The following is a 22,072-nucleotide window of genomic DNA, read 5'->3' as shown; positions in this document are numbered from 1 at the left end:
TAAATATGAATAAGAAACAAGACAATAGACAAGGCCAAACAGAAAAGGTCCTAGAGCTCATGAGAACTCGCATGGCCACTTAAAAGGAGTTATGTTTTCTTTGTACAGAATTAGTCAAGCATTTGAACCTTATTCGTTGTATTGTTCAAATCTTCTGTGATTTTAAAGGTATTTTAGGCATATTTTACATGTCATAGCTTAATGGTAGTATGCTAAAGTCTCCCACTATAGTTGCATTCCTGTTCATTTTCTTCTATTTTTGCTTCATGTTTTGCCAACAAAATAAGTTTGAAAGATTAAAAAAAAGAATGGGCAAAGGTAAATCAAGGAAGTATAAATCAAAAGAAATAATATTTAGGGGATCCCTGGGTGGCTCAGTGGTTTAGCATCTGCCATCAGCCCAGGGCATGATCCTGGAGTCCTGGGATCGAGTCCCGCATTGGGCTCCCTGCATGGAGACTTCTTCTCTCTCTGCCTGTGTCTCTGCCTCCCTCTCTCTCTCTCTCTCTCTCTCTCTCTCTCTCTCTCTATCTATCTATCTTTGTGTGTCTTTCATGAATAAATAAATAGAGTTTTCTGGGAAAAAAAGAAACAATATTAAATAAAGTAGTCAAGAAAAATTGAGGATAAAGGCAAAAGAAACATTGAGGACAAAGGAGAATATCTTGTACTGATAGATATAAGCTTTGAATTGTGCACTGTATAATATAGCCTCAAAAAGTGTAAAATGGGTTATAAAGTGTGAATAAATATTCCAAGTGGAGAAGGTGTGAGCAAGGAAGAAGGTGGAAATTTCTTTCTGTGTGGCCCAGGAAGATGCCTCCTGGAAAGCCCCAACATTTAGAACTTAGTTTATAAAGACAAGGCTTGTCGGGCATGTCCTGCAATCCAGAAGCATCCTGGAGCTCAGAGAAATGTCAGTTGGGCTTGAAGAAAGAGTAATGGCAGTAGAGCTACCTGTGCTGTTGTGATTGTTCTGGGTGAGGAGACAGCAGGTTAGTGATTCAAAGCCAGGCTGCCGAGCCCAGGCTCTTTCCAGGGTACCATACTGCCTCCTAGTAGTAGTAACTGGATCTGAGTCCCAAATTCCACATGCCACTCAGAAGAGACCAGCCCTTGCTTTATTTTTTTAAAGATTTATTTATTTATTCATGATAGACAGAGAGAGAGAGAGAGGCCTAAACACAGGAAGAGGGAGAAGCAGGCTCCATACCGAGAGCCCGACACGGGACTTGATCCTGGGACTCCAAGGATCACGCCTTGGGCCAAAGGCAGGCGCCAAACCGCTGAGCCACCCAGGGATCCCCCAGCCCTTGCTTTAAATGCCAGCTTTGTGAAGTCTCACACAGCTCCAATAAATCTGAATGATCATTGTCTTGTGGGTCTTCAGGAAGCTATGGACAAAGACATAGATGTATTTTTTCATCTTTCTCTTCTTCTTTCTGCATTCTCGGTGCCTAGGACATTAAAACGTATTCAGTTCATGAAATTCAGGTCAAATACTCATCAATGAGTATTTATTTTAATTAGTGAAGTTCCTATCTTGGGGAATGGCCCCATCTATCCATCTGCCCAAACCAGAATTCTAGGAATCTTATACTCTTCTTTTTTCTTTACCCCCTTCTTGTAACATGCATGATCAAATCCTATGGATTTATCTCCTCAATAGCTCTTGTCTTTGTTCCCTCCCTAGCCCTCTCCATCCTCTGAGCCAGTGCCTTTTGTTTATACACAGGCACTTTGGCCACAGGTTGCTACAGTTGCCTCCCTACCGGTATCCAAGCCTATGAGCCAGTCAATATCACTGTCCTGCTGATAAACCTTAAGTGTTCTTATATTTTCAGAACAAAGATCCAAATTCCTTAATACTGCTTTTGAAACACTTCATGATCTGGCCTTTCTTTTTTTTCCCCAGTTTTATTGAGAAGAAATTGATACACATCACTGTATAAGTTTAAGGAGTACAGCATGATGGTTTCATTTACATATATTGTGACATGATTACCACAATGGATTTAGTTAGCATCCATTATCTCCTATAGATACAAAGAAAAAGAAAAAAAATTCTCCTGGTGATGAGAATTCTTAGAAGCTATTCTTTTAACAACTTTTCTATATATCACACAACAGTGTTAGTTATAGTCATCATGTCCATTATCTCTAGTACTCGTTTATCTTATAACTAGAAGTTTGTACCATCTGCCCACCTTCCTCTAATTCCCCCTTCCTCTAACTCGCCACCCACTTTTAGTAACCACAACTCTGATCTCTTTTTCTATGAGTTTTTTTTTAAGATTCCACGTATAAGTGAAATCATACAATATTTGTCTTTCTCTGTCTGACTTATTTCACTTAGCATAATGCCTTCAGGCTTCCTCCCTATTGTTGCCAATGGTAGGATTTCCTCATTTTTTATGGTTGAATAATATTCTGCTATATTTGCATATATACCACAACTGCTTTATCCACTCATCTGTCAGTGGACACTTAGGTAGTTTCCATGTCTTGGCTGTTGTAAGTAATGTTGCAGTGAACATGGGGTTCCAGGAATCTTTTTGAGTTAGTTTTTATTTCCTCTGGACATATTCCCAGAAGTGGGATTGCTAGATCATATGGTAGTTCTATTCTTAATTTTTTGAGGAACCTCCATACTGGTTTCTATAGCCAGGCCTACTTTCTAATCCTGCCTTCTGTCACTGCAGACCTGTTTAGCTCCAGCATTGTAGAACCTGCTATATCATACCAAACTCCACACTTCTGTACCTTCACACATGCTGTTCCCTCAACCTAGAACATAATTTCCTCACCTTTTTCACAAATTTCCCCAGGGCCTTTGAAACCCAGCTTCTGCTATTTCTTCAGGATGCTGCCCTCCCTCACTCTTCTAGCCTAGCCCTCTTCCATGTTCTTATAGCACCCCAGGGCATTCTTTTATCTTGGTACTTAACCACACTCTCCTGTCATTGTTGATGCATGTACCTGTCTCCTCTACCCCCCAGACTGTAAGCAACCAGAGGCAGAGGTTCTTTTACTTTATTCTGTTGGAATTGCTAAAACCTAGCCCAGGGTCTGGCCCATGATAGGTTCTTAGCTTAGTGTTTGTGAAATGAATAAATGAGACTTTGTGGCTTAATAATAATGCTTTTATTTTCTAGGTACATGGTTCAGTGGCCTGGTGGTCGAATCCTGCATCGCCATGAGCTAGACACTTTCCTTGCCCAGGCAGTATCTACCCAGCTTTATGAACCAGATCAACTTCAAGAACTCAAGGTGATTTGATTTACCCTCACTTAAGTTCTTTCTTTTATGAGCTCATAGCTTTCCTTTTTGGTCTTTTTTCCCCTGGAGCGGGGAAGAAGAGTAAGTTCTGTAGGTAAATGTTTGATTTACTTTGGCCAAACATGTATGTCTGTTAATAAAACCAAAGAGGTGCCTACACCATTGCTCCCATACTGATGGGTGAGAATGGACAAAAAAGATGGATATTATATAGTACAAATAAGTCATGGCCACAAACCGTGATAAGGTTTCTGACTCTTGCAAGATACACTACAGGGGATTTTCCCTAGTGTCCTCTGTTTCTGAGTAAATGTCCACCCTCCCTTTATAATAATATGTATTGGCATTATAGGGAAGTCTAGAAGAACATAAGGAAGAAAGTAAATCACCAAATAACTGAAAGCATTAGAACATACTAGGTTAGAGGGCAGGCTCTGAAGACAGGCTGCCTTGGGTTTAAATCATGGCTTCATTACTTCCTAGCTGTGTGATTTGGGGTAGGTTGCTTAACCTCTGTAGCTTCAGTTTCCTTACTTATAGGGTTATGAGGATACTAAGTAAAATAATCCATGCAAAACACTTAGAATGGTGTCTTGCATATTTTAAGTCCATAGTATCCAATAATATTAGCTATTAATGCAGGACACCCATCTCCTGACTTCAGTGGCCATGGTCTTTTGAGGCCCTAGGATAAACGTGGAAAAGATCTGGTCCAATAAGACTTACAAAATCTTAATTGAACCGAGGTTAACTAAGGGAAAGACAAAAAACAGTCTAAGGAAAACAGTGTTGGTTCCTTTTTACAGTAAGTATAATATTGCTTGGCACTAATGCAGTTACTGACTCCCGATAACATGCAGGAGGGGACCTGCAAGCACTTCCCATTTTCCCATTAAACCCATCTAACATGTTGACTTGAGATAACAAATATCAACATTTTGATGTTTTCCTTATCTTTTGTCATGCCTTTTCTACATAGTTGAGGTATGATGTATGTAATTACATAATGTATTTATAAACTTGACATAGCACATATTTTTGTGTCTTAAAGAGTTTAATAAATGTATTATATATATATATATATATGAATTATTATAATGTTGGCCATTTGGTTTACAGTTTTTCCCTATTATATGTAATGTTATCATTAAAATCTTTATGCATTGAGCTTTATTCACAGCTCTACTTCCTTAGAATAGATTCCTGAAAGAATTTCTGAGTCAACAAATGTGGACATTTTCAGGGTTACTGACATACTGCTTAAGTGTAATATACGTTCCTCATCAACGTTGAGTGTTCTTTCTGTCCTTAGTTTTTAAACTCTTCTAATTTGACAGGCCAAAAAAAAGGTATCTCAAAGTGGTGTCTTCTTAAAGTTTTAAAGCTGAAGTCTTTGTTTTTTTTGTAATGAGTATCTTTCAAACTGTCTTAAGGAACGACATAGATAGAAGCTACGTGTGCACTCAAGTGTCTGTAATTAAAAGGCAACATGTTCATATTTAACTAGAACACTCAGCACAGCAGGGATAAGAGTAAATGTAACCAATAACAGTAAGTTTTTAATGGTAGTTTTTCCTCTATGGTGGTTTCAGATTGAGAAACTGGATGCCCGAGGGATCCAGCTTGCTGCTCTCTTCATGAGTGGGGTCGACACAGCTCTGTTTGCTAATGATGCTTGTGGCCAGCCAGTCCCTTGGGAGCACTGCTGCCCCTGGATTTACTTCGATGGCAAGCTGTTCCAGAGCAAGTTAATTAAAGCAGGCCGAGAGCGAGTATCCCTGGTTGAGCTCTGTGATGGTCAGGTACCAGCAAGTTGGGCAGCAGCTAAGGGCCATCTCTGATCTGCTACAGGGATGAATGGGCAGAGGGTGGAAAGGAGCAGAAACATTGGAGAGGGAGGTAGGAGAAGTGGGAGGATGTGTCTGCCATTAACCTAACTTGTTCAGGGATCAGCCCAAAGGCCCAGAGTCTGATAGAGACATGTTTTAAAATCATATTTTGGAAAGTGCTAATCTTATGAACTTCAAATTTTCTTTTTTTTTAAGTGCACCTGCTTTTATTTATTTTTTTAATTCAATTTTTTATTTTTTACATATTTTTTAATTGGAGTTCAATTTGCCAACATATAGCATAACACCCAATGCTCATCCCATCAAGTGCCCCCCTCAGTGCCCGCCACCCAGTCACCCCCACCCCACCTCCCTTTACACCACCCCTTGTTCGTTTCCCAGAGTTAGGAGTCTCTCATGGTCTGTCTCCCTTTCTGATATTTCCCACTCATTTTTTCTCCTTTCCCCTTTATTCCCTTTCACTATTTTTATATTCCCCAAATGAATGAGACCATATAATGTTTGTCCTTCTCCAATTGACTTATTTCACTCACCATAATACCCTCCAGTTCCATCTACATCGAAGCAAATGGTGGGTATTTGTCATTTCTGATGGCTGAGTAATATTCCATTGTATACATAAACCACATCTTCTTTATCCATTCATCTTTCGATGGACACCGAGGCTCCTTCCACAGTTTAGCTACTGTGGGCATTGCTGCTGTAAACATCAGGGTGCAGGTGTCCCGTGTTTCACTGCATCTGTATCTTTGGGGTAAATCCCCAGCAGTGCAATTGCTGGGTCATAGGGCAGATCTATTTTTAACTCTTTGAGGAACCTCCACACAGTTTTCCAGAGTGGCTGCACCAGTTCACATTCCCACCACCAGTGCAAGAGGGTTCCCCTTTCTCCACATCCTCTCCAACATTTGTTGTGTCCTGCCTTCTTAATTTTTCCCATTCTCACTGGTGTGAGGTGGTGTCTCATTGTGGTTTTGATTTGTATTTCCCTGATGGCAAGTGATGTGGAGCATTTTTTCCTGTGCTTCTTGGCCATGTCTGTGTCTTCCTCTGTGAGATTTCTGTTCATGTCTTTTGCCCATTTCATGATTGGATTGTTTCTTTGCTGTTGAGTTTAATAAGTTCTTTATAGGTCTTGGATACTAGCCCTTTATCTGATATGTCATTTGCAAATATCTTCTCCTATTCTGTAGGTTGTCTTTTAGTTTTGTTGACTGTTTCTTTTGCTGTGCAAAAGCTTCTTATCTTGATGAAGTCCCAATAGTTCATTTTTGCTTTTGTTTCTCTTGCCTTCATGGATGTATCTTGCAAGAAGTTACTGTGGCCAAGTTCAAAAAGGGTGTTGCCTGTGTTCTCCTCTAGGATTTTGATGGAATCTTGTCTCACATTTAGATCTTTCATCCATTTTGAGTTTATCTTTGTGTATGGTGTAAGAGAATGGTCCAGTTTCATTCTTCTGCATGTGGATGTCCAATTTTCCCAGCACCATTTATTGAAGAGACTTTTTTCCTGTAGATAGTCTTTCCTCCTTTGTCGAATATTAGTTGACCATAAAGTTGAGGGTCCACTTCTGGATTCTCTATTCTGTTCCATTGATCTATGTGTCTATTTTTGTGTCAGTACCAACTGTCTTGATGACCACAGCTTTGTAGTACAACCTGAAATCTGGCATTGTGATGCCCCCAGCTCTGGTTTTCTTTTTTAATATTCCCCGGGGTATTTGGGGTCTTTTCTGTTTCCACACAAATCTTAAGATGATTTGTTCCAACTCTCTGAAGAAAGTCCATGGTATTTTGATAGGGATTGCATTAAACGTGTAAATTGCCCTGGGTAACATTGACATTTTCACAACATTAATTCTGCCTATCCATGAGCATGGAAATTTTTCCATCTCTTTGTGTCTTCCTCCATTTCTTTCAGAAGTGTTCTGTAGTTTTGGGGGTATAGATCCTTTACTTCTTCGGTTAGGTTTATTCCTAGGTATCTTATGCTTTTAGGTGTAATTGTAAATGGGAATGACTCCTTAATTTCTCTTTCTTCAGTCTCATTGTTAGTGTATAGAAATGCCACTGATTTCTGGGCATTGATTTTGTATCCTGGACACTGCCGAATTGCTGTATGAGTTCTAGCAATCTTGGGGTGGAGGCTTTTGGGTTTTCTATGTACAGTATCCTGCCATCTGCGAAGAGGGAGAGTTTGACTTCTTCTTTGCCAATTTGAATGCCTTTTTTTCTTTTTGTTGCCTGATTGCTGAGACTAGGACTTCTAGTCCTATGTTGAATAGAAGTGGTGAGAGTAGACATCCCTGTCTTGTTCCTGATCTTAGGAGAATGGCTCCCAGTGTTTCCCCATTGAGAATGATATTGGCTGTGGGCTTTTCATTGATAGCTTTTAAGATGATGAGGAATGTTCCCTCTATTCTACACTCTTCAGAGTTTTGATCAGGCCTGGATGCTGTCTTTTGTCAAATGCTTTCTTTGCTATTGAGAGCATCCTATGGTTCTTGTTTTTTCTCTTGTGGATATGATCTGTCACGTCGATTGCTTTGCGAGTGTTGAGCAAGCCTTGCATCCCGGGGATAAATCCCACTTGTGGTCATGGTGAATAATCTTCTTAATGTACTGTTGGATCCTATTGGCTAGTATCTTGTTGAGAATTTTTGCATCCATGTTCATCAGGGATATTGGTCTATAATTCTCCTTTTTGGTGGGGTCTTTGGTTTTGGAATGAAGGTGATGCTGGCCTCATAGAACGAGTTTGGAAGTATTCCAACTCTTTCTGTCTTTCCGAACAGCTTTAGTAGAATAGGTATGGTTTCTTCTTTAAACGTTTGATAGAATTTGCCTGGGAAGCCATCTGGCCCTGGACTTTTGTGTCTTGGGAGGTTTTTGATGAGTGCTTCAATTTCCTCCCTGGTTATTGGCCTGTTCAGGTTTTCTATTTCTTCCTGGTCCAGTTTTGGTAGTTTGTGGTTTTCCAGCAATGTGTCCGTTTCTTCTAGATTGCCTAATTTATTGGCATATAGCTCCTCATAATATGTTTTTAAAATCATTTGTATTTCCTTGGTGTTGGTGGTGATCTCTCCTTTCTCATTCATGATTTTATTAATTTGAGTCTTTTCTGTCCTCTTTTAATAAGGATGGGTAATGGTTTATCTATCTTATTAATTCCTTCAAAGAACCAACTCCTGGTTTTGTTAATCTGTTCCACAGTTCTTCTGGTCTCTATTTCATTGAGTTCTGCTCGAATCTTTATTAACTCTCTTCTTCTGCTGGATGTAGGATCTATTTGCTGTTTTTTCTCCAACTCCTTTAGGTGCAAGGTTAGCTTTTGTATTTGAGTTCTTTCCAATTTTTGGATGGATGCTTGTATTGCGATGTATTTCCCCCTTAGGACTGCTTTTGCTGTATCCCAAAGATTTTGAACAGTTGTATCTTCATTCTCATTAGTTTCCATGAATCTTTTTAATTCTTCCTTAATTCTTTAATTTCCTGATTTGCCCTTTCATCTTTTAGCAGGATGGTCCTTAACCTCCCCGTGCTTGAAATCCTTCCAAATTTCTTGTTGTGATTTAGTTCTAATTTCAAGGCATTATGGTCTGAGAATATGCAGGGGACGATCCCAATCTTTTGGTATCGGTTCAGACCTGGTTTGTGACCCAGTATGTGGTCTCTCCTGGAGAAAGTTCCATGTGCAATTGAGAAGAATGAGTATTTAGTTTCATTTGGATGTAATGTCCTGTAAATACCTTTGAAATCCATCTGGTCCAGTGTATCATTTAAAGTTCTTCTTTCTTTGGAGATGTTGTGCTTAGAAGACCTGTTGATTGTACAAAGTGCTACATTCAAGTCACCAAGTATATGTGTATTATTATCTAAGTATGTGTTTACTTTGGTTATTAATTGATTGATATACTTGGCAGCTCCCACATTCGGGGCATAAATATTGATGATTGTTAAGTCCTCTTGTTGGATTGATCCTTTAAGTACAATATAGTGTCTCTCTTCATCTCTTACTACAGTCTTCGGTATAAACTTTAGTTTATCTGATATAATGATGGCTACCCCTGCTTTCTTTTGAGGGCCATTTGAATGTTAAATGGTTCTCCAAACTTTTATTTTCAGGCTGTAGGTGTCCTTATGTCTCAAATGAGTCTCTTGTAGACAGCAAATAGATGGGTCTTGCTTTTTTATCCAGTCTGAAACCCTGCGCCTTTTGATGGGGTCATTAAGCCGATTCACGTTCAGAGTTACTATTGAAATATATGAGTTTAGTGTCATCATGATACCTATTCAGTCCCTGTTTTTGTGGATTGTTCACTTGGACTTCCTCTTTCTTTTAGAGAGTCCCCCTTAATATTTCTTGGATAACTGGTTTGGTGGTCACATATTCTTTCAGTTTCTGCCTATCTTGGAAGCTCTTTATCTCTTCTATTCTGAATGAGAGCCTTGCTGGATAAAGTATTCTTGGTTGCATGTTCTTCTCATTTAGGACCCTGAATATATCCTGCCATCCCTTTCTGGCCTGCCAGATCTCTGGAGAGGTCTGCTGTTATCCTAATGCTTCTCACCATAAAAGGTAGGGATGTCTTGTCTCTTGCTGCTTTAAGGATCTTCTCTTTATCTTTGGAATTTGCAAGCTTCACTATTAAATGTCGAGGTGTTGAGTGGTTTTTATTGATTTTAGGGGGGATCTCTCTATCCCCTGGATCTGAATGCTTGTTTCCCTTCCCAGATTAGGAAAGTTTTCAGCTATGATTTGTTCAAATACATACTCTGGCCCTCTGGCCCTTTCGGCGCCCTCGGGAACCCCAATTAAATGTAGATTTTTCTCCTTCTGAGGCTGTCATTTATTTCTCTTAACCTATCCTCAGGATCTTTTAATTGTTTTACTCTTTTTTCCTCAGTTTCCCTCTTTGCCATCAACTTGTCTTCTATGTCACTCACTCGTTCTTCCACCTTGTTAACCCTTGTCCTTAGGACCTCTAGTTTGGATTGCATCTCATTTAATTGATTTTTAATTTCTGCCTGATTAGATATAAATTCTGGAGTCATGAAGTCTCTTGATTCCTTTATGCTTTTTTCTAGAGCCACCAGTAGCTTTATAATTGTGCTTCTGAATTGGCTTTCTGACATTGAATTGTAATCTAAATTTTGTAACTCTTTGGGAGAGGGGACTGTTTCTGATTCTTTCTTTTGAGGTGAGTTCTTTCTTTTAGTCATTTTGCTCAGTGCAGAGTGGCCAAAAACAAGTTGTACTTGATAGAAGCACGAACTCTTCTCACTGTCGCATTCTAGCTGTTCTCTCTTTAAATCTCAGGCCGAATTTGTAGGTTTTCAGGATGATTTGAAAGTTATCTAGGTAATTTGGTGGGGACAGGTGACTTGGGGACCCTACTCTTCTGCCATCTTGCCCCTCCTCCAAATTTTCATATTGTTTTCTTACTCTGAGTATTTCTTTCCCATGGAATACTCAGATATACTATATGCATTTCCTCCATTTCTTAAAATTTCATTTCCCTTATTTGCTAAAAACTGTAAGCCACTCTTCTAAGTGATGATATCTTTGGAAAAGAAACTACGTTTGGAACTAGGAGAGGGTAGTAAAGTAGATGACAGAGTAAAAGCAGGAAATTTTTTACAGTAAAACCTTAGGAAAGATGAGGAAAGGAGCCCTTACTTATTCCTCTATCCATTTGGGGGAAATGAGCCGAGGGACTAGAACAGGGTTGGCAAACTACTTCAAGATTTGAAACTTGGAATTTTTATGCCAGTAAGGTTTCATTGGAACACAGCCACATTCATTCATTAATATATCGTCCATGGCTGCTTTACCACCACAATAGCAGACTTAATAATTGTGACAGATACAGTATGGCCTACAAATCCTATCTGGCCCTTTTCGGAACAGGTTTGCTGACCTCTGAACTAGAGGCATGGACTTATCCTGGACAGAGATCATGGTCTCTGATCCTGGGTATGAAGAAGGAGGTTAAAAAGCTTTGCATATGTCAGGTTTTATTCTTTTCTCTTTCACCTCATTCTGTTATCTCCCCCTTTAAAAAATAATCTAGCGGGGATCCGTGGGTGGTTCAGTGGTTTAGTGCCTGCCTTCGGCCCAGGGCATGATCCTGGAGTTCCAGGATCAAGTGCCACGTCGGGCTTCCTGCATGGAGCCTTCTTCTCCCTCTGCCTGTGTCTCTGCCTCTCTCTCACTCTGTGTCTCTCATGAATAAATAAATAAAATCTTTAAAAAATTAAAATTAATCTAGCCTATTTCCGGTTGTGTGATAGACCATCAGTAAACACTTACAGTCACATTTGTCTTCCTTGACCTAGTCAGCGTGCCTCATAAGCCCTTGGACAGAGCTGATATGATAGTTTGGTGTCATGCAAATAGTGCCAGGCAAGTTTTCCTGGGTATAGCTCCTTGAGCCATTTAACTCCAGGCTTCAGTTCTCTTAATGGGAAGAGATTTGTGAAACTGTACCTAGAGTGCCCATTACTGTGCCTGAAATATAAAAGTTTAAAAAAAATGGCAGCTGTTGGGGCACCTGAGTGGTACGATCGGTTAAGTGTCCAACTCTTGGTTTTGGCTCGAGTCATGATCTCAGGGTCATGAGATCGAGCCCCATGTCATGCTCTTTGCTCAGCTTGGACTCTGCTTGGGTTTCTCTCTCTATCTTCCTCTGCCCCCCAACCCCATCTCTCTCTAAAAATAAATAAATATATCTTTATACTATTATTAATTCCATTACTGTTATACAGTTACTGTTATTAATTCCATTCTTCATTTGAAGGCTGACCTGGCAACCAAAGTGGAAAAGATGAGACAGAGTATCCTTGAAGGAGTCAACATGAACCATCCACCACCTTCTGCTCTACTTCAATCACCTACTTTTGTGCCTCCCATGGTGCCCTCTCTCTACCCTGTTTCACTTTATTCCCGAGCCATGGGCTCAATGCCACCACCCCCTCAAGGAAGGAGTCGGGGATTTCCAGGTCAGTATCTAAGAATGAGGTATTTGTCACCTTCAATCTGTTTCATAATACTCATCCAGTAATTCTTCTGTGCTAGGTTGCAGTAACTTGACGAGGAGCTTATTGACAGGGAGGGGTGTAGCCTAGGAAAGAAAGTCCACTGACTTCCCAGACCATGCACCATAGAGGTGGTTGGTCCCTAAGAATTTGACTGTCACCAACCAAGCTCAAAGTAACCAATATAGTAGCCAGGAGCTGCTTTATTACTTCTGAGAAATATATCTCAAGTGAACAGGATCATCATAGTTGCTGGTTAGCTCACTCATTCCATAGGCAGTTGTACATAGGAGCTTGTACATAGGAGTTGTACATAGGAGCTTACAGAAAGACCAAATGGGAAATAAGAGTATATGACCAATGTCCACAGACAACCATACCCTGAGGTACCCATTTTCACTCTGGGAGTAGACCTGACACATTTCCAGAAGCTTGGAGTGAAATAAGTCACAGTCCATGGCTGCCAGGGGATTGCAATTTAGTGAAAAAAACAAATACATACACATTATATTTATGGTGTGTGTGTTTGACACCTGAGCTGTGGCTTAATGGTGAATAGACAGTCATGCTTAGGTAGCTGAGATACTTATCCTAATAATTCAGACAACCTTGGTGAAGCAGGATATCTTTAATAGGGATATTTTGACATGAAATACCCAGACTCTGATCATGTGGGAGTGTTACTATGGTTGAAGATGTTTGTTGTCTCTTGCTCATCATTTTAAAAGTAATAAATCTGGAAGATGAAGTTTGTCTTAAATTTAGGGTCAAATTTCAGTATGCATATTTAGTTCAAGACTCTACTTAGATGAGCAGTGTGAATGTCTGCTCTGTTCAGTCAGGTAATGATCAAGTCTTACAAACCAGGCAGCCAGCCATTCATTCATTCTATTCCTTGATGCTGACTTTAGAAACCTTGCTCTCATTCTTTGCCTGTTCACTTTATTGTGTCTCAGAAGACAGCCTTAATTAAGGCTAAGTTCTTGGGAGGTCCTTGCCATTGTCCCAGCTCCTAGTGATGCCTGGTCTCCAGTTACTGGTGGTCCATGAGGAGCCTCTTGCCACCTGAAAGGCCACAATAAGATCCCCAAATGCAAGTCTTTCTAATCTCCTTCGGACTAGCTAGTACCCTAGTTTCTTAGACTCCCACTGCTATATGAATGAAGGGCTCTTTACTGGCCATCTGCTAAGTGAGCAAAGAGTTTTTAACATTCGGATATTTTCCATAAACTAAAATTAAAGGTTTACTAGAACCATGTATTCTATGAAGGCTTCCTTTTGTGCCAAATGATGAAGCTCTACTGTGCTTGTGAGCTCATACATATAGAGTTGGAATTTCCTGTTTTAAGGAGATATGCTATCTTGTCTTAAATTGGTTCTGGTTTTCAACTGTTGCTGTTCTTGGTTATTAATTACAAATTACTTTCAGTTTAGTTTGGTGGTTTGGCTGAGCTTCCCATTGTGTAGTGGTACATATATTTGAATCAAAAGTGGTTTGGGCCCACTTTATATTAACTAACCAGAATTTATTTTTTAAAAGATTTTATTTATTTATTCATGAGAGGCACAGAGACAGAGAGGCAGAGGGAGAAGCAGGCTCCATGCAGGGAGCCCCACATGGGACTCAATCTTGGGTCTCCAGGATCACGCCCTGGACTGAAAGTGGCGCTAAACCGCTGAGCCACCCGGGCTGCCCACTAACCAGAATTTAAATAAAAACATAAAAGAAAATGAAAAGTGGCTTTGGCCCAAATGAACCAACAAACAAAAAGCAGAATCTGTAAAGACAGAACAATCTGATGATTGCCAGAGGGGAGGGGTGGAAGGTAAAGGGAAGGGTAAAATGGGTGAAGGGGAGTGGGAGATACAGGCTTCCAGTTATGGAATGAATAAGTCACAGGGATAAAAGGTATAGCATAGGGAATAGTCAGTGGTATTATATTAGTGTTGTATGGGGGCAGATGGTAGCTACGCTTATGGTGAGCACAGCATAAATCTATAGTTGTCAAATCACTATGTTGTACACCTGAAACCAAAGTAACGTGTCAACTAAACTTTAATCAAAAGAAAAAAGAAAGTAAAATAAAAGTGGTTATAGTTTATAATTTTCTAATAAACTAGATTTTAGGACATTCATTCTGAAAACAAATATTGAACACCTACCAAGTGCCAGGTTCTGTAGCTGAAAAATGAATCATCCACGCCCAACTTGCTAAAGTGGATGTGTTACAGATCTTAACCCCCTGTCCCTAAATTTGCTTCCACTGTGAACCTTTGTTGTTGCCATCAAGTCTTTATCATAGAGAAATGGAAATAAGCAGAGTAGGGGGGGGTGGCTATGGGATCTTTTGTTCCACCTCTTATTCTACCTTGCCCTTAGCATTCATTACTGCCCTTCTTCCTATCTTTCCAGGTCTCCATCCAATCCCATCCCAAGGAGGAAAACTGGAGATTGCTGGGATGGTTGTGGGCCAGTGGGCTGGCAGCAGGTCCTCCAGGGGCCGAGGCTCTTTTGGCATGCAAGTGGTTTCTGTCGGTGGGCCGGGAAAAGGGTATGTATTCCAGTAGGTTGGTATGAGCTAGTGGCAATCAAGGTGCCATTGGGGAAATGCCCAACTATTGAATTCTTCTGTTAAGGTAAGAGGCATTAACTAACTTTGCATTTTTAAAGCCAGTTTTCAGTTTAAATGGTCAGCAAACATACACTAAGTTCCCTGCCTCAGGGAAAAAGTTTTCCCCCTAGAGGAGGACATGGGATCCAGAACAATTTAGTATAATATAGAAATCAGAGAAAAGGTTACAGTGGTAACACAGACGAGGGGCATCTATCTAACCTAAGAGGGTCAAACTTCCTAGAGAAGGTGAGTAGTTAACTAAGTGAAAATGTGGGTATGGGCTGTCTCTGTTCCTCAGGATCACTTTTTCCCTCACTTTCTACAGGCATGGAAAAGAACAGACTGGTAGAGGATCCAAAGGACACAAAAAAGGAAATAAACAAGTAAGCACTATTTTGATACCTCCTGTTTGACACCTCCTGTCTTTTCAGCTAACTTGCAAAAGATCAGATCAGGCATGGAAAACTGTTTTCCTAGCTTCTCCCAGCATTTGATTTCATTCTCTTGCTCTCTAGCTGTTTAGTGAGGGTTAGCCTACCCAGGCTGTTTCCACAGTGCTGCAGAGTGTCATCCTTTTCCCTGAGTGAGACCGCAGGATAGAAACCAGGTACTGTGTCCTGAACACCTATACCTAGCATAGTGTGTGCTAAGTGCAGCCATAAAGGGGCCAAAGTGAAGTTAACAGTGGGATTGCCAGCTGTTCAGGCTTTCTGAGGGACTACCCAAGAGGCTTAGAAAATTGAACTTTGGCCTTTGCTGAATACAAGAAGGAAGAAGGTGTTGCCATTTTGTGTATTCTTAATGGCTCAAAATGGTCATAAATTTTCCTCTGTTGTACACCTTAAATTCTGTCACAGTCTCCATCAATCTTTGTTAGACATGCCCCTCTCCCCAGATATGAAGACCCTAATCTTGTAGTGAACCAGAATCTTGTACTAGACTCAGACTGCTGGGCTCCTCATAGTATAGCAGCAACCCTTCCTTCCTTCCTTTTCTTTTTCTTTTCTTTTCTTTTCTTTTCTTTTCTTTTCTTTTTTTTCTTTTCTTTTTTCTTTTCTTTTCTTTTCTTTCTTTCTTCTTTCTTTCTTCCTTTCTTTTCTTTCTATCTTTCTTTATTCATTTATTTATTTAGTGCACATGAGCAGGGGAGGGGGAAGGGCAGAGGCAGAGGGAGAGAGAGAATCTTAAGCAGGCTCCATGCCCAGTGTGGAGCCCATTTCAGAACTCAATCTCAATAGACCCTGAGATCCTAATCTGAGCAGAAATCAAGAGTAGGATGCTTAACCAACTGAGCCACCCAGGCACCCCAGTAGGTACTGCTTCTTGAGTGCCCCCTTTCTAACAAACCCTCTACTAGACGTTTTACATGCAGTTTTTAATCTTCACAAGGGTCATTTTATGAGACCACACTGCAAAGCAACTTTGACATAGGTTCTCAGTTCCAAATTAGTTCTGTATACAGCCAGCCTTCATTGTATCCATGTTAATCCCCATTGTCTAATGTTTTCTCAAAAACATATCTGCTTTAATGTTATTTTGAGCTAAAAGTGGAAATAGAATGGTAAATCCTCCACATAAGCCAGAGAGCAAGGACTTAGGGATTTTTTCCAAAGCTTCTCAACTTTTTCCAGAAGCTGTTCAGTAAGATACAAACGATTATACCTCAAAGGAAAACTTGCCACAATGTAATACAGCCTCAATTAATCCATCATGACTTAGGGCTGATCATTAGGTATACGGTCTGAAAAACCTGATTCTTTTTTTTTTTTTTTTTTGGTAGAATAAGAGTAGATCCTATCTCTCAGAGGTTGATTCATATTAACTAAGATCACAGAAATAGCTATGTGGATGTGGCTGAAAGAGTAGCACTGGGGAGAAGAGAGGGAGTGAAAAGACACTGAAAGATCTGTGAAAGATCTAGTGAAAGATACAAATTTATGCTACTTTATCGCAATCAAGTACTTTCCGCAGTAATTATTGTTATATATTGTGCACTTACTCTTTTCTGGTCACTCTTCTAAATCCGTGTGAGGTATTTATTATTCTCCATTTTAAACAGGAGGAAACTGAGGCCCAAAATTATCCATCAAGTCAATATCTGTATTGCCATTCCAGTCTGAGCTGACTGATTCCAAAAGTCCTGTGCTGTCCTGATTCCACTGAAGTATAACATATAACAACTCTAATTGGTAGACAAGATTCAGACTTAGGTCTGGCTGACCCTAGGGCATATGCTCTTAACCATTTCTATCAGAGCTTGCTTTTCTTAAGTGTAAGCTGCAAGAGAAACTGTGGTATCAGAAGTTTGCTTGGGGACATGGAATCAAAACAATAATATTAGCTAGCATTTATTGAGTTTTTATAGTGTGCCATGCACAACATGTTCTAAGTGTCTCATTGAATCCTTATAGGAATTTAAAACATAGCTACTATTACTATATTTTACAGATGAAGAAACAAAGGGAAAAGAAGGGATGGTAGATGATCCTAAGTTTCTCTTTGCTGAGATTACTGGGGATACTGTTATCTACTCCAGAGGTAGCCTGGCCAAGGAAACTCTCATGTTGACTTTGTGTTTAACTAAGGCATCATTCCTGGACAGAGCTGCTGCTGATTGCCTTAATGTTTCTCCTTTTTCGTCCTTTCTTCAGAGCATGAGATCATTGTTCCACCTTATTAAATCTGTTTACCCTATAGTCCTATGTTCTTTTTTTTAAGTTTATTTATTTTTTCATATTAATATCTGCACCCAACATGGGGCTCAGACTCACAACCCCAAAATCAAGAGTCACACGCTCTTCTGACTCAGCCAGCAGCTGCCCCCATAGTCCTGTCTTCTTGAGATTATTTCTAGGCCACTGGAGTATTGTATATTTTCTTAAGTCACTTACTGGTAATGTTTTATTTCTTTGCAGACTCCCTCAGGTGGCTAATTCCATCCATTGTGTGGATTTTTACTAGTTTCATCTTATTTCCAGGTTCTTGAGCAACACTTCATAGTAATGCCCATGTTGTACAGATTTTGGAGCCAAATCATCTAGCTTTGAATCAGGCTCTACCATTTATCAGTTCTGTAACCTTACACAAGTTACCAAACTTCTCTGTGCCCTAGTTTCCTCGTCTGTAGAATGGAGAAATTGGTATCTATCTCACAGAGTCATTTATGAGTATTAAATGATATTTGTTAAGTGTTTATCACAGGACCTGTAACATAGGAAGTACTCAATAAAAATTCAGTTATTATTTATAAATGACCACAAATTCCATAGGTATTAGATTTCCATTATATATTGTATCTTAGTGGAAAGAATGAGGTTTTTGGAGTCAAATAGCCTTGGATTCAAGTCTCGGCATGCTAGTGACCTCGGGCAAATCATTTTACCTTTTCTTTTTGAGCCTCATTTACTTTATCCATAAAATGAACCACAGAGTACCTGGCACGCCCAACCCCTTAGCAATCGGAAGCTGCTATTTTCCTAATAACATTCATGGAGAGACAGCCCTGCATTGCAAGGTAATGCAGTTCATGTCATTAGTATTTCAAAAGCAGTCACATCCCTGAAATCAACAGAAAAACAGGTGATTATTTTCTGTTATGAAAGATTCTGTGGAATAGTGCACAGAGATCTTCTGGTTTGCTTTCCTTTGCTTTCATTTACATGTCCAGTTGTCAACATTGGACAGCATTGTGCAGCAGTTAAGAGAATAGACTTTAGAGGCTGACCCACCTGGCCTGGAATCCTGGCCCTACTACTTTCTATCTGAGTCTCCATGAGCAGGGTACTTTAATCTTTCTGAGCCTCAGCTTCCTCATCTGTAAATGGGGCATCATATCTACCATTTAGGGTTCCTGCTAGCATTAGAAAAGTATATTTCAAAGCTTTATAAATGATAGTTGTGTCATTATTATGTTGCCATGGCCATTGAGTTTCGGTCAAATCCATCTGTTGTCACCTTAAGTTCTCAGGACAGTTATCAGAGTGTACTACTAGGTGGTAACAAGCTTTGGGCTTTCTGCTGTTTTTGAAGAACTGAAGCAGCTTCCAAAGGCTGTCCAAGCATGCTTGGGAAGTGTCAGCCAGTTTGGGATTACCATTTCCACGGACTCTCTCTGTTTTTGACAGGGCACTTCAGATGGAGTTTCTAAATCCTTGGAGCCTCATCAGGGTCGGTCCCACTCACAGGTAAATGGAAACAATGGCACATTGATTAAAGAAGAGAAGAGTGGTCATCATCTTCCAACTCCATCACAATGTGCCTTATCCAGGGACAGCAACATGTGTAATAATGGTAACCGCTACTTCCCTGTGAAGAATGGGGAGAAGAGCCACTTAAGAGAGCAAAAGCTAGGAACTGTGGCACAACAGAAGGAGGAATAATGAGAAGATGGCTTCAGCAGATCAGGAAGAGAGGAAAACCTATACTTTTCTGATTGTAGGCCCAAGTTAGAGGAGGACATAAATGCTTAGCCTAGATTTATCCAGCATTTTATTGGGATGTCCTGGTGTATTCATCTTTTCCCTTTCCCTGTCTTTTTCTGGACCTCCAGACTTAGTGGTCTGCTTCTAGGGAAGCTCTGGGCAAAGATGAATGGTAAAAGGACTAGCTCCTATTTTCAAATTGAATATGTAGTGCCAGTATTCTCTTTGCCTCCCCTGGGAGTGTAGTAAGGCAGTGTCTGTCAGAAATCTGGTGTCATCATGTAAGGCCCTATAGAAAAGTTCCAGCTTTGGTTTTCTGAGTCTTCATCATGTTACTCATTTATAAAACCCATGGATGGTAGGGGTAGGGACTGCTGCCTGTGGCTTCCTAGCTTGCTTTTTCCTCTAAGAAGTAATGGGACCTTGGTATATAATCCATACCTTTCTCCCCATTCACCTAACCCAAGATTTTATACCACTGCCTCTAACTCTGGCCTGACAATCAGATAGGTAAATGTTTTCAGGGAAGCGAAATAGTACCGGTTATTTTATTTTATTTTATTTTATTTTATTTTTTATTTTATACACTTAAAAAGAAAACTACCAATGGCCTTTGTACTGGGGGATTCTACTGAGTCAGAAAAGTACTCGGCAGATTTTTCCTGCCTCTGAACTAATGCATTGTTTGTAAAATAGAAGATGTGGTGCAGTTCACCCACTCCCTGCTGCCCACACCCTGAAAGGGTGGGAATCAGTGTATTGAAACTGAGTATGAAAGGGAACTCAAAAGACTGTGTGTGTGTGTGGGGGGGTGTGTATGGGTGGATGTATATATGAATGTGTGTATCTATATGCATACACATACCCTTTATATAAAGAGACAGATCTATTTATCTATACATATTTTATATATATAAATATATGTGTTTGTGTGCATGTGTGCATGTATACACACATGCATACATACATGGTGATGTCCCAGAGGATTTACTGAGTTTTCCAGAAATGCTTCCACTGCTATGGAAGTGGTTCTTTCCAAAAGACCACACTTTAAAATCCTTACTGAGTCTCAGCCCTTCGGTTATGAGAAGATGGGCTTCTCTAAAGCAGACAAAAAGTACTTTCCAGAGATTGCCTGTTCAGAACAACAAATAGTCGGGTTGTCACAAGTTTAATCTTGAACAGAGCCCTCACATCCCATATAGTGAACACAAGAGGTTGGAATGGGGTGGGGAAGATTCGGGCATTTCCTTCTGCAGGAACAGCCTAGTCAGAGAGAGAAAGGGGATGAGAGGTGATTGCCTAGGCTTGCAGCCAATTTGGAGGAAATCTCATCTGGAACTCCTGGGTCAAACTGGCCTCAGGCTAGAGTTGATTGCCATGAATCCCTGAAGGAGAGAAGACTAGCATTGGAAAGATGGGGTAGGGAAGTGTGAAGAAATCGACAATTTGATTTTACATGCCTAGATGGTTTTATTTGTTCATTGACATTTTGACTACTAGATCTTTTCATTTGCTTTGCAAGGAAGACTTCAGAGGACTCTGGCCCAGGCCTTTAGGGGTATTCTGGAAAGGCTCCCAGCCCCTGAAGAGGCCAGAATCTGCCCAGGACAAAAAAAAAAAAAAAAAAAAGCTGTTCTTCCTTGCCAGAGATACTCTTGAGACAAACTTGCATTTCCAGTTTCCCTCCTCAGCAGCTTCAGTATGAGAGATGGGAACATGGCTTACAACAGATTAGCATTGTGTCTTCATTCAGGAACTGAGGCTTCTAGCCTTACACATCTCCTTTTGGGCTTTGTGATATTCTTGCCCAAGAAGTACCATTTCTACAGGAATTCAACTGACTAGACTTCTAGCAGGGTTTCTCTCTCTTTTTGAAAAACCCCATGTACTTTAACCCACAGTAGGTCCTTGGTGATTTTTTTCCAGACAACCAGAAGGCTATTTGCTCACTGCCCACTTAAAATGAGTTCATCATGAGAGATTGGAAACAGTCTCAGACGCTTAATCCTAGTCTGACCCAGTGTAAAAGAACCCACAACTTGTAGGAGGAGGAGGCCCTATAATGCCTCGCCCTCTGCCCAGACACTTACATAAACCAAGCAAGATGACAAGTATGCACACCTAGCAAGATAGAACCAAGAACAAAGCATAAACAAAAACCTCCTCTTTGGAATTTGCTCCCTTAATTTGGTCTCCCCTCTTCTTTTGGACCTGCCCAGCCTTTCACAAATATCTTGAAGGTTAGGATTTCTGTGTCCAGCAAGAAAGGGATTTGGTAATGAACTTAGATGGCTGGGAAATTTCTTTCTGGAGCCACAGAGGGAGGAATCTTTGAAGCTCTAAAAATAACCAGAATTACTGAGCTGAGTTAAATAGAATATATAGACACCATTTTATAATAGGAAGTGCTTAGAGTTATATGGAAAGGTATTTTCTTCAGTTGCTGTTTCTGTGCATCTTGAATCTATTCAACACAATCAAATGACAGTATTGTTAACTCTCACAGCCTTAGGAAATTTTCTTATTTTATAGGCATTCACTGTGAGAAGTAAAATTGCTGCTTTGACAGGGATGATTCCAGTTTGCCAAAAGGCTTGCTTTTCTCCCTTCCACATACCTCTGCTTTCTCCTAGCCTGCCCCAAGGTGAAATAAGTGGCTCACTTCCAACCTTGATTTTTATTTGGATTCAGCATTTTGGGTTTGGAAGACTGTAATAAAGAACCATAAAGGGTCACATCCTATATTTTAATTTATCTGCCAAAATATACAGTTTAGGAGCTGGAAAGGCTAAGGTTCATTACTGAAAGATGAACTTTTTCTCATCTGAGGGCAAATTGGGAAAGGTGTGTCTGATCTTTGCTGTGAG

At 40.2% G+C, this 22,072-nt stretch overlaps 1 protein-coding gene across 3 annotated transcripts in view; it reads left to right on the top strand.

Moving 5' to 3' along the window:
• FAM120C (family with sequence similarity 120C) overlaps window positions 1-20,851 on the top strand; it is a 173,502-nt gene extending 152,651 nt beyond the window's left edge. For 2 of the 3 annotated variants that reach the window (XM_055339107.1, XM_055339106.1), the window contains 6 exons: window positions 3,156-3,270; window positions 4,872-5,081; window positions 11,929-12,130; window positions 14,580-14,718; window positions 15,107-15,164; window positions 18,906-20,851. In XM_055339107.1, coding sequence (XP_055195082.1) covers window positions 3,156-3,270; window positions 4,872-5,081; window positions 11,929-12,130; window positions 14,580-14,718; window positions 15,107-15,164; window positions 18,906-19,160 — 979 coding nt within the window. In that variant the 3' untranslated portion in view covers window positions 19,161-20,851. The remainder of the gene's footprint in view (window positions 1-3,155; window positions 3,271-4,871; window positions 5,082-11,928; window positions 12,131-14,579; window positions 14,719-15,106; window positions 15,165-18,905) is intronic. The other variant, XM_055339108.1, reaches the window with a different exon arrangement.
• Window positions 20,852-22,072: the final 1,221 nt, after the last annotated feature.

This window comes from Nyctereutes procyonoides, unplaced genomic scaffold (genome assembly GCF_905146905.1).
Source record: "Nyctereutes procyonoides isolate TBG_1078 unplaced genomic scaffold, NYPRO_anot_genome, whole genome shotgun sequence".
In the NCBI taxonomy this organism is placed as follows: domain Eukaryota; kingdom Metazoa; phylum Chordata; class Mammalia; order Carnivora; family Canidae; genus Nyctereutes; species Nyctereutes procyonoides.
The sequence above is the reverse complement of the archived record's forward strand: the minus strand, read 5'-3'. Positions and strand labels throughout refer to the sequence as shown.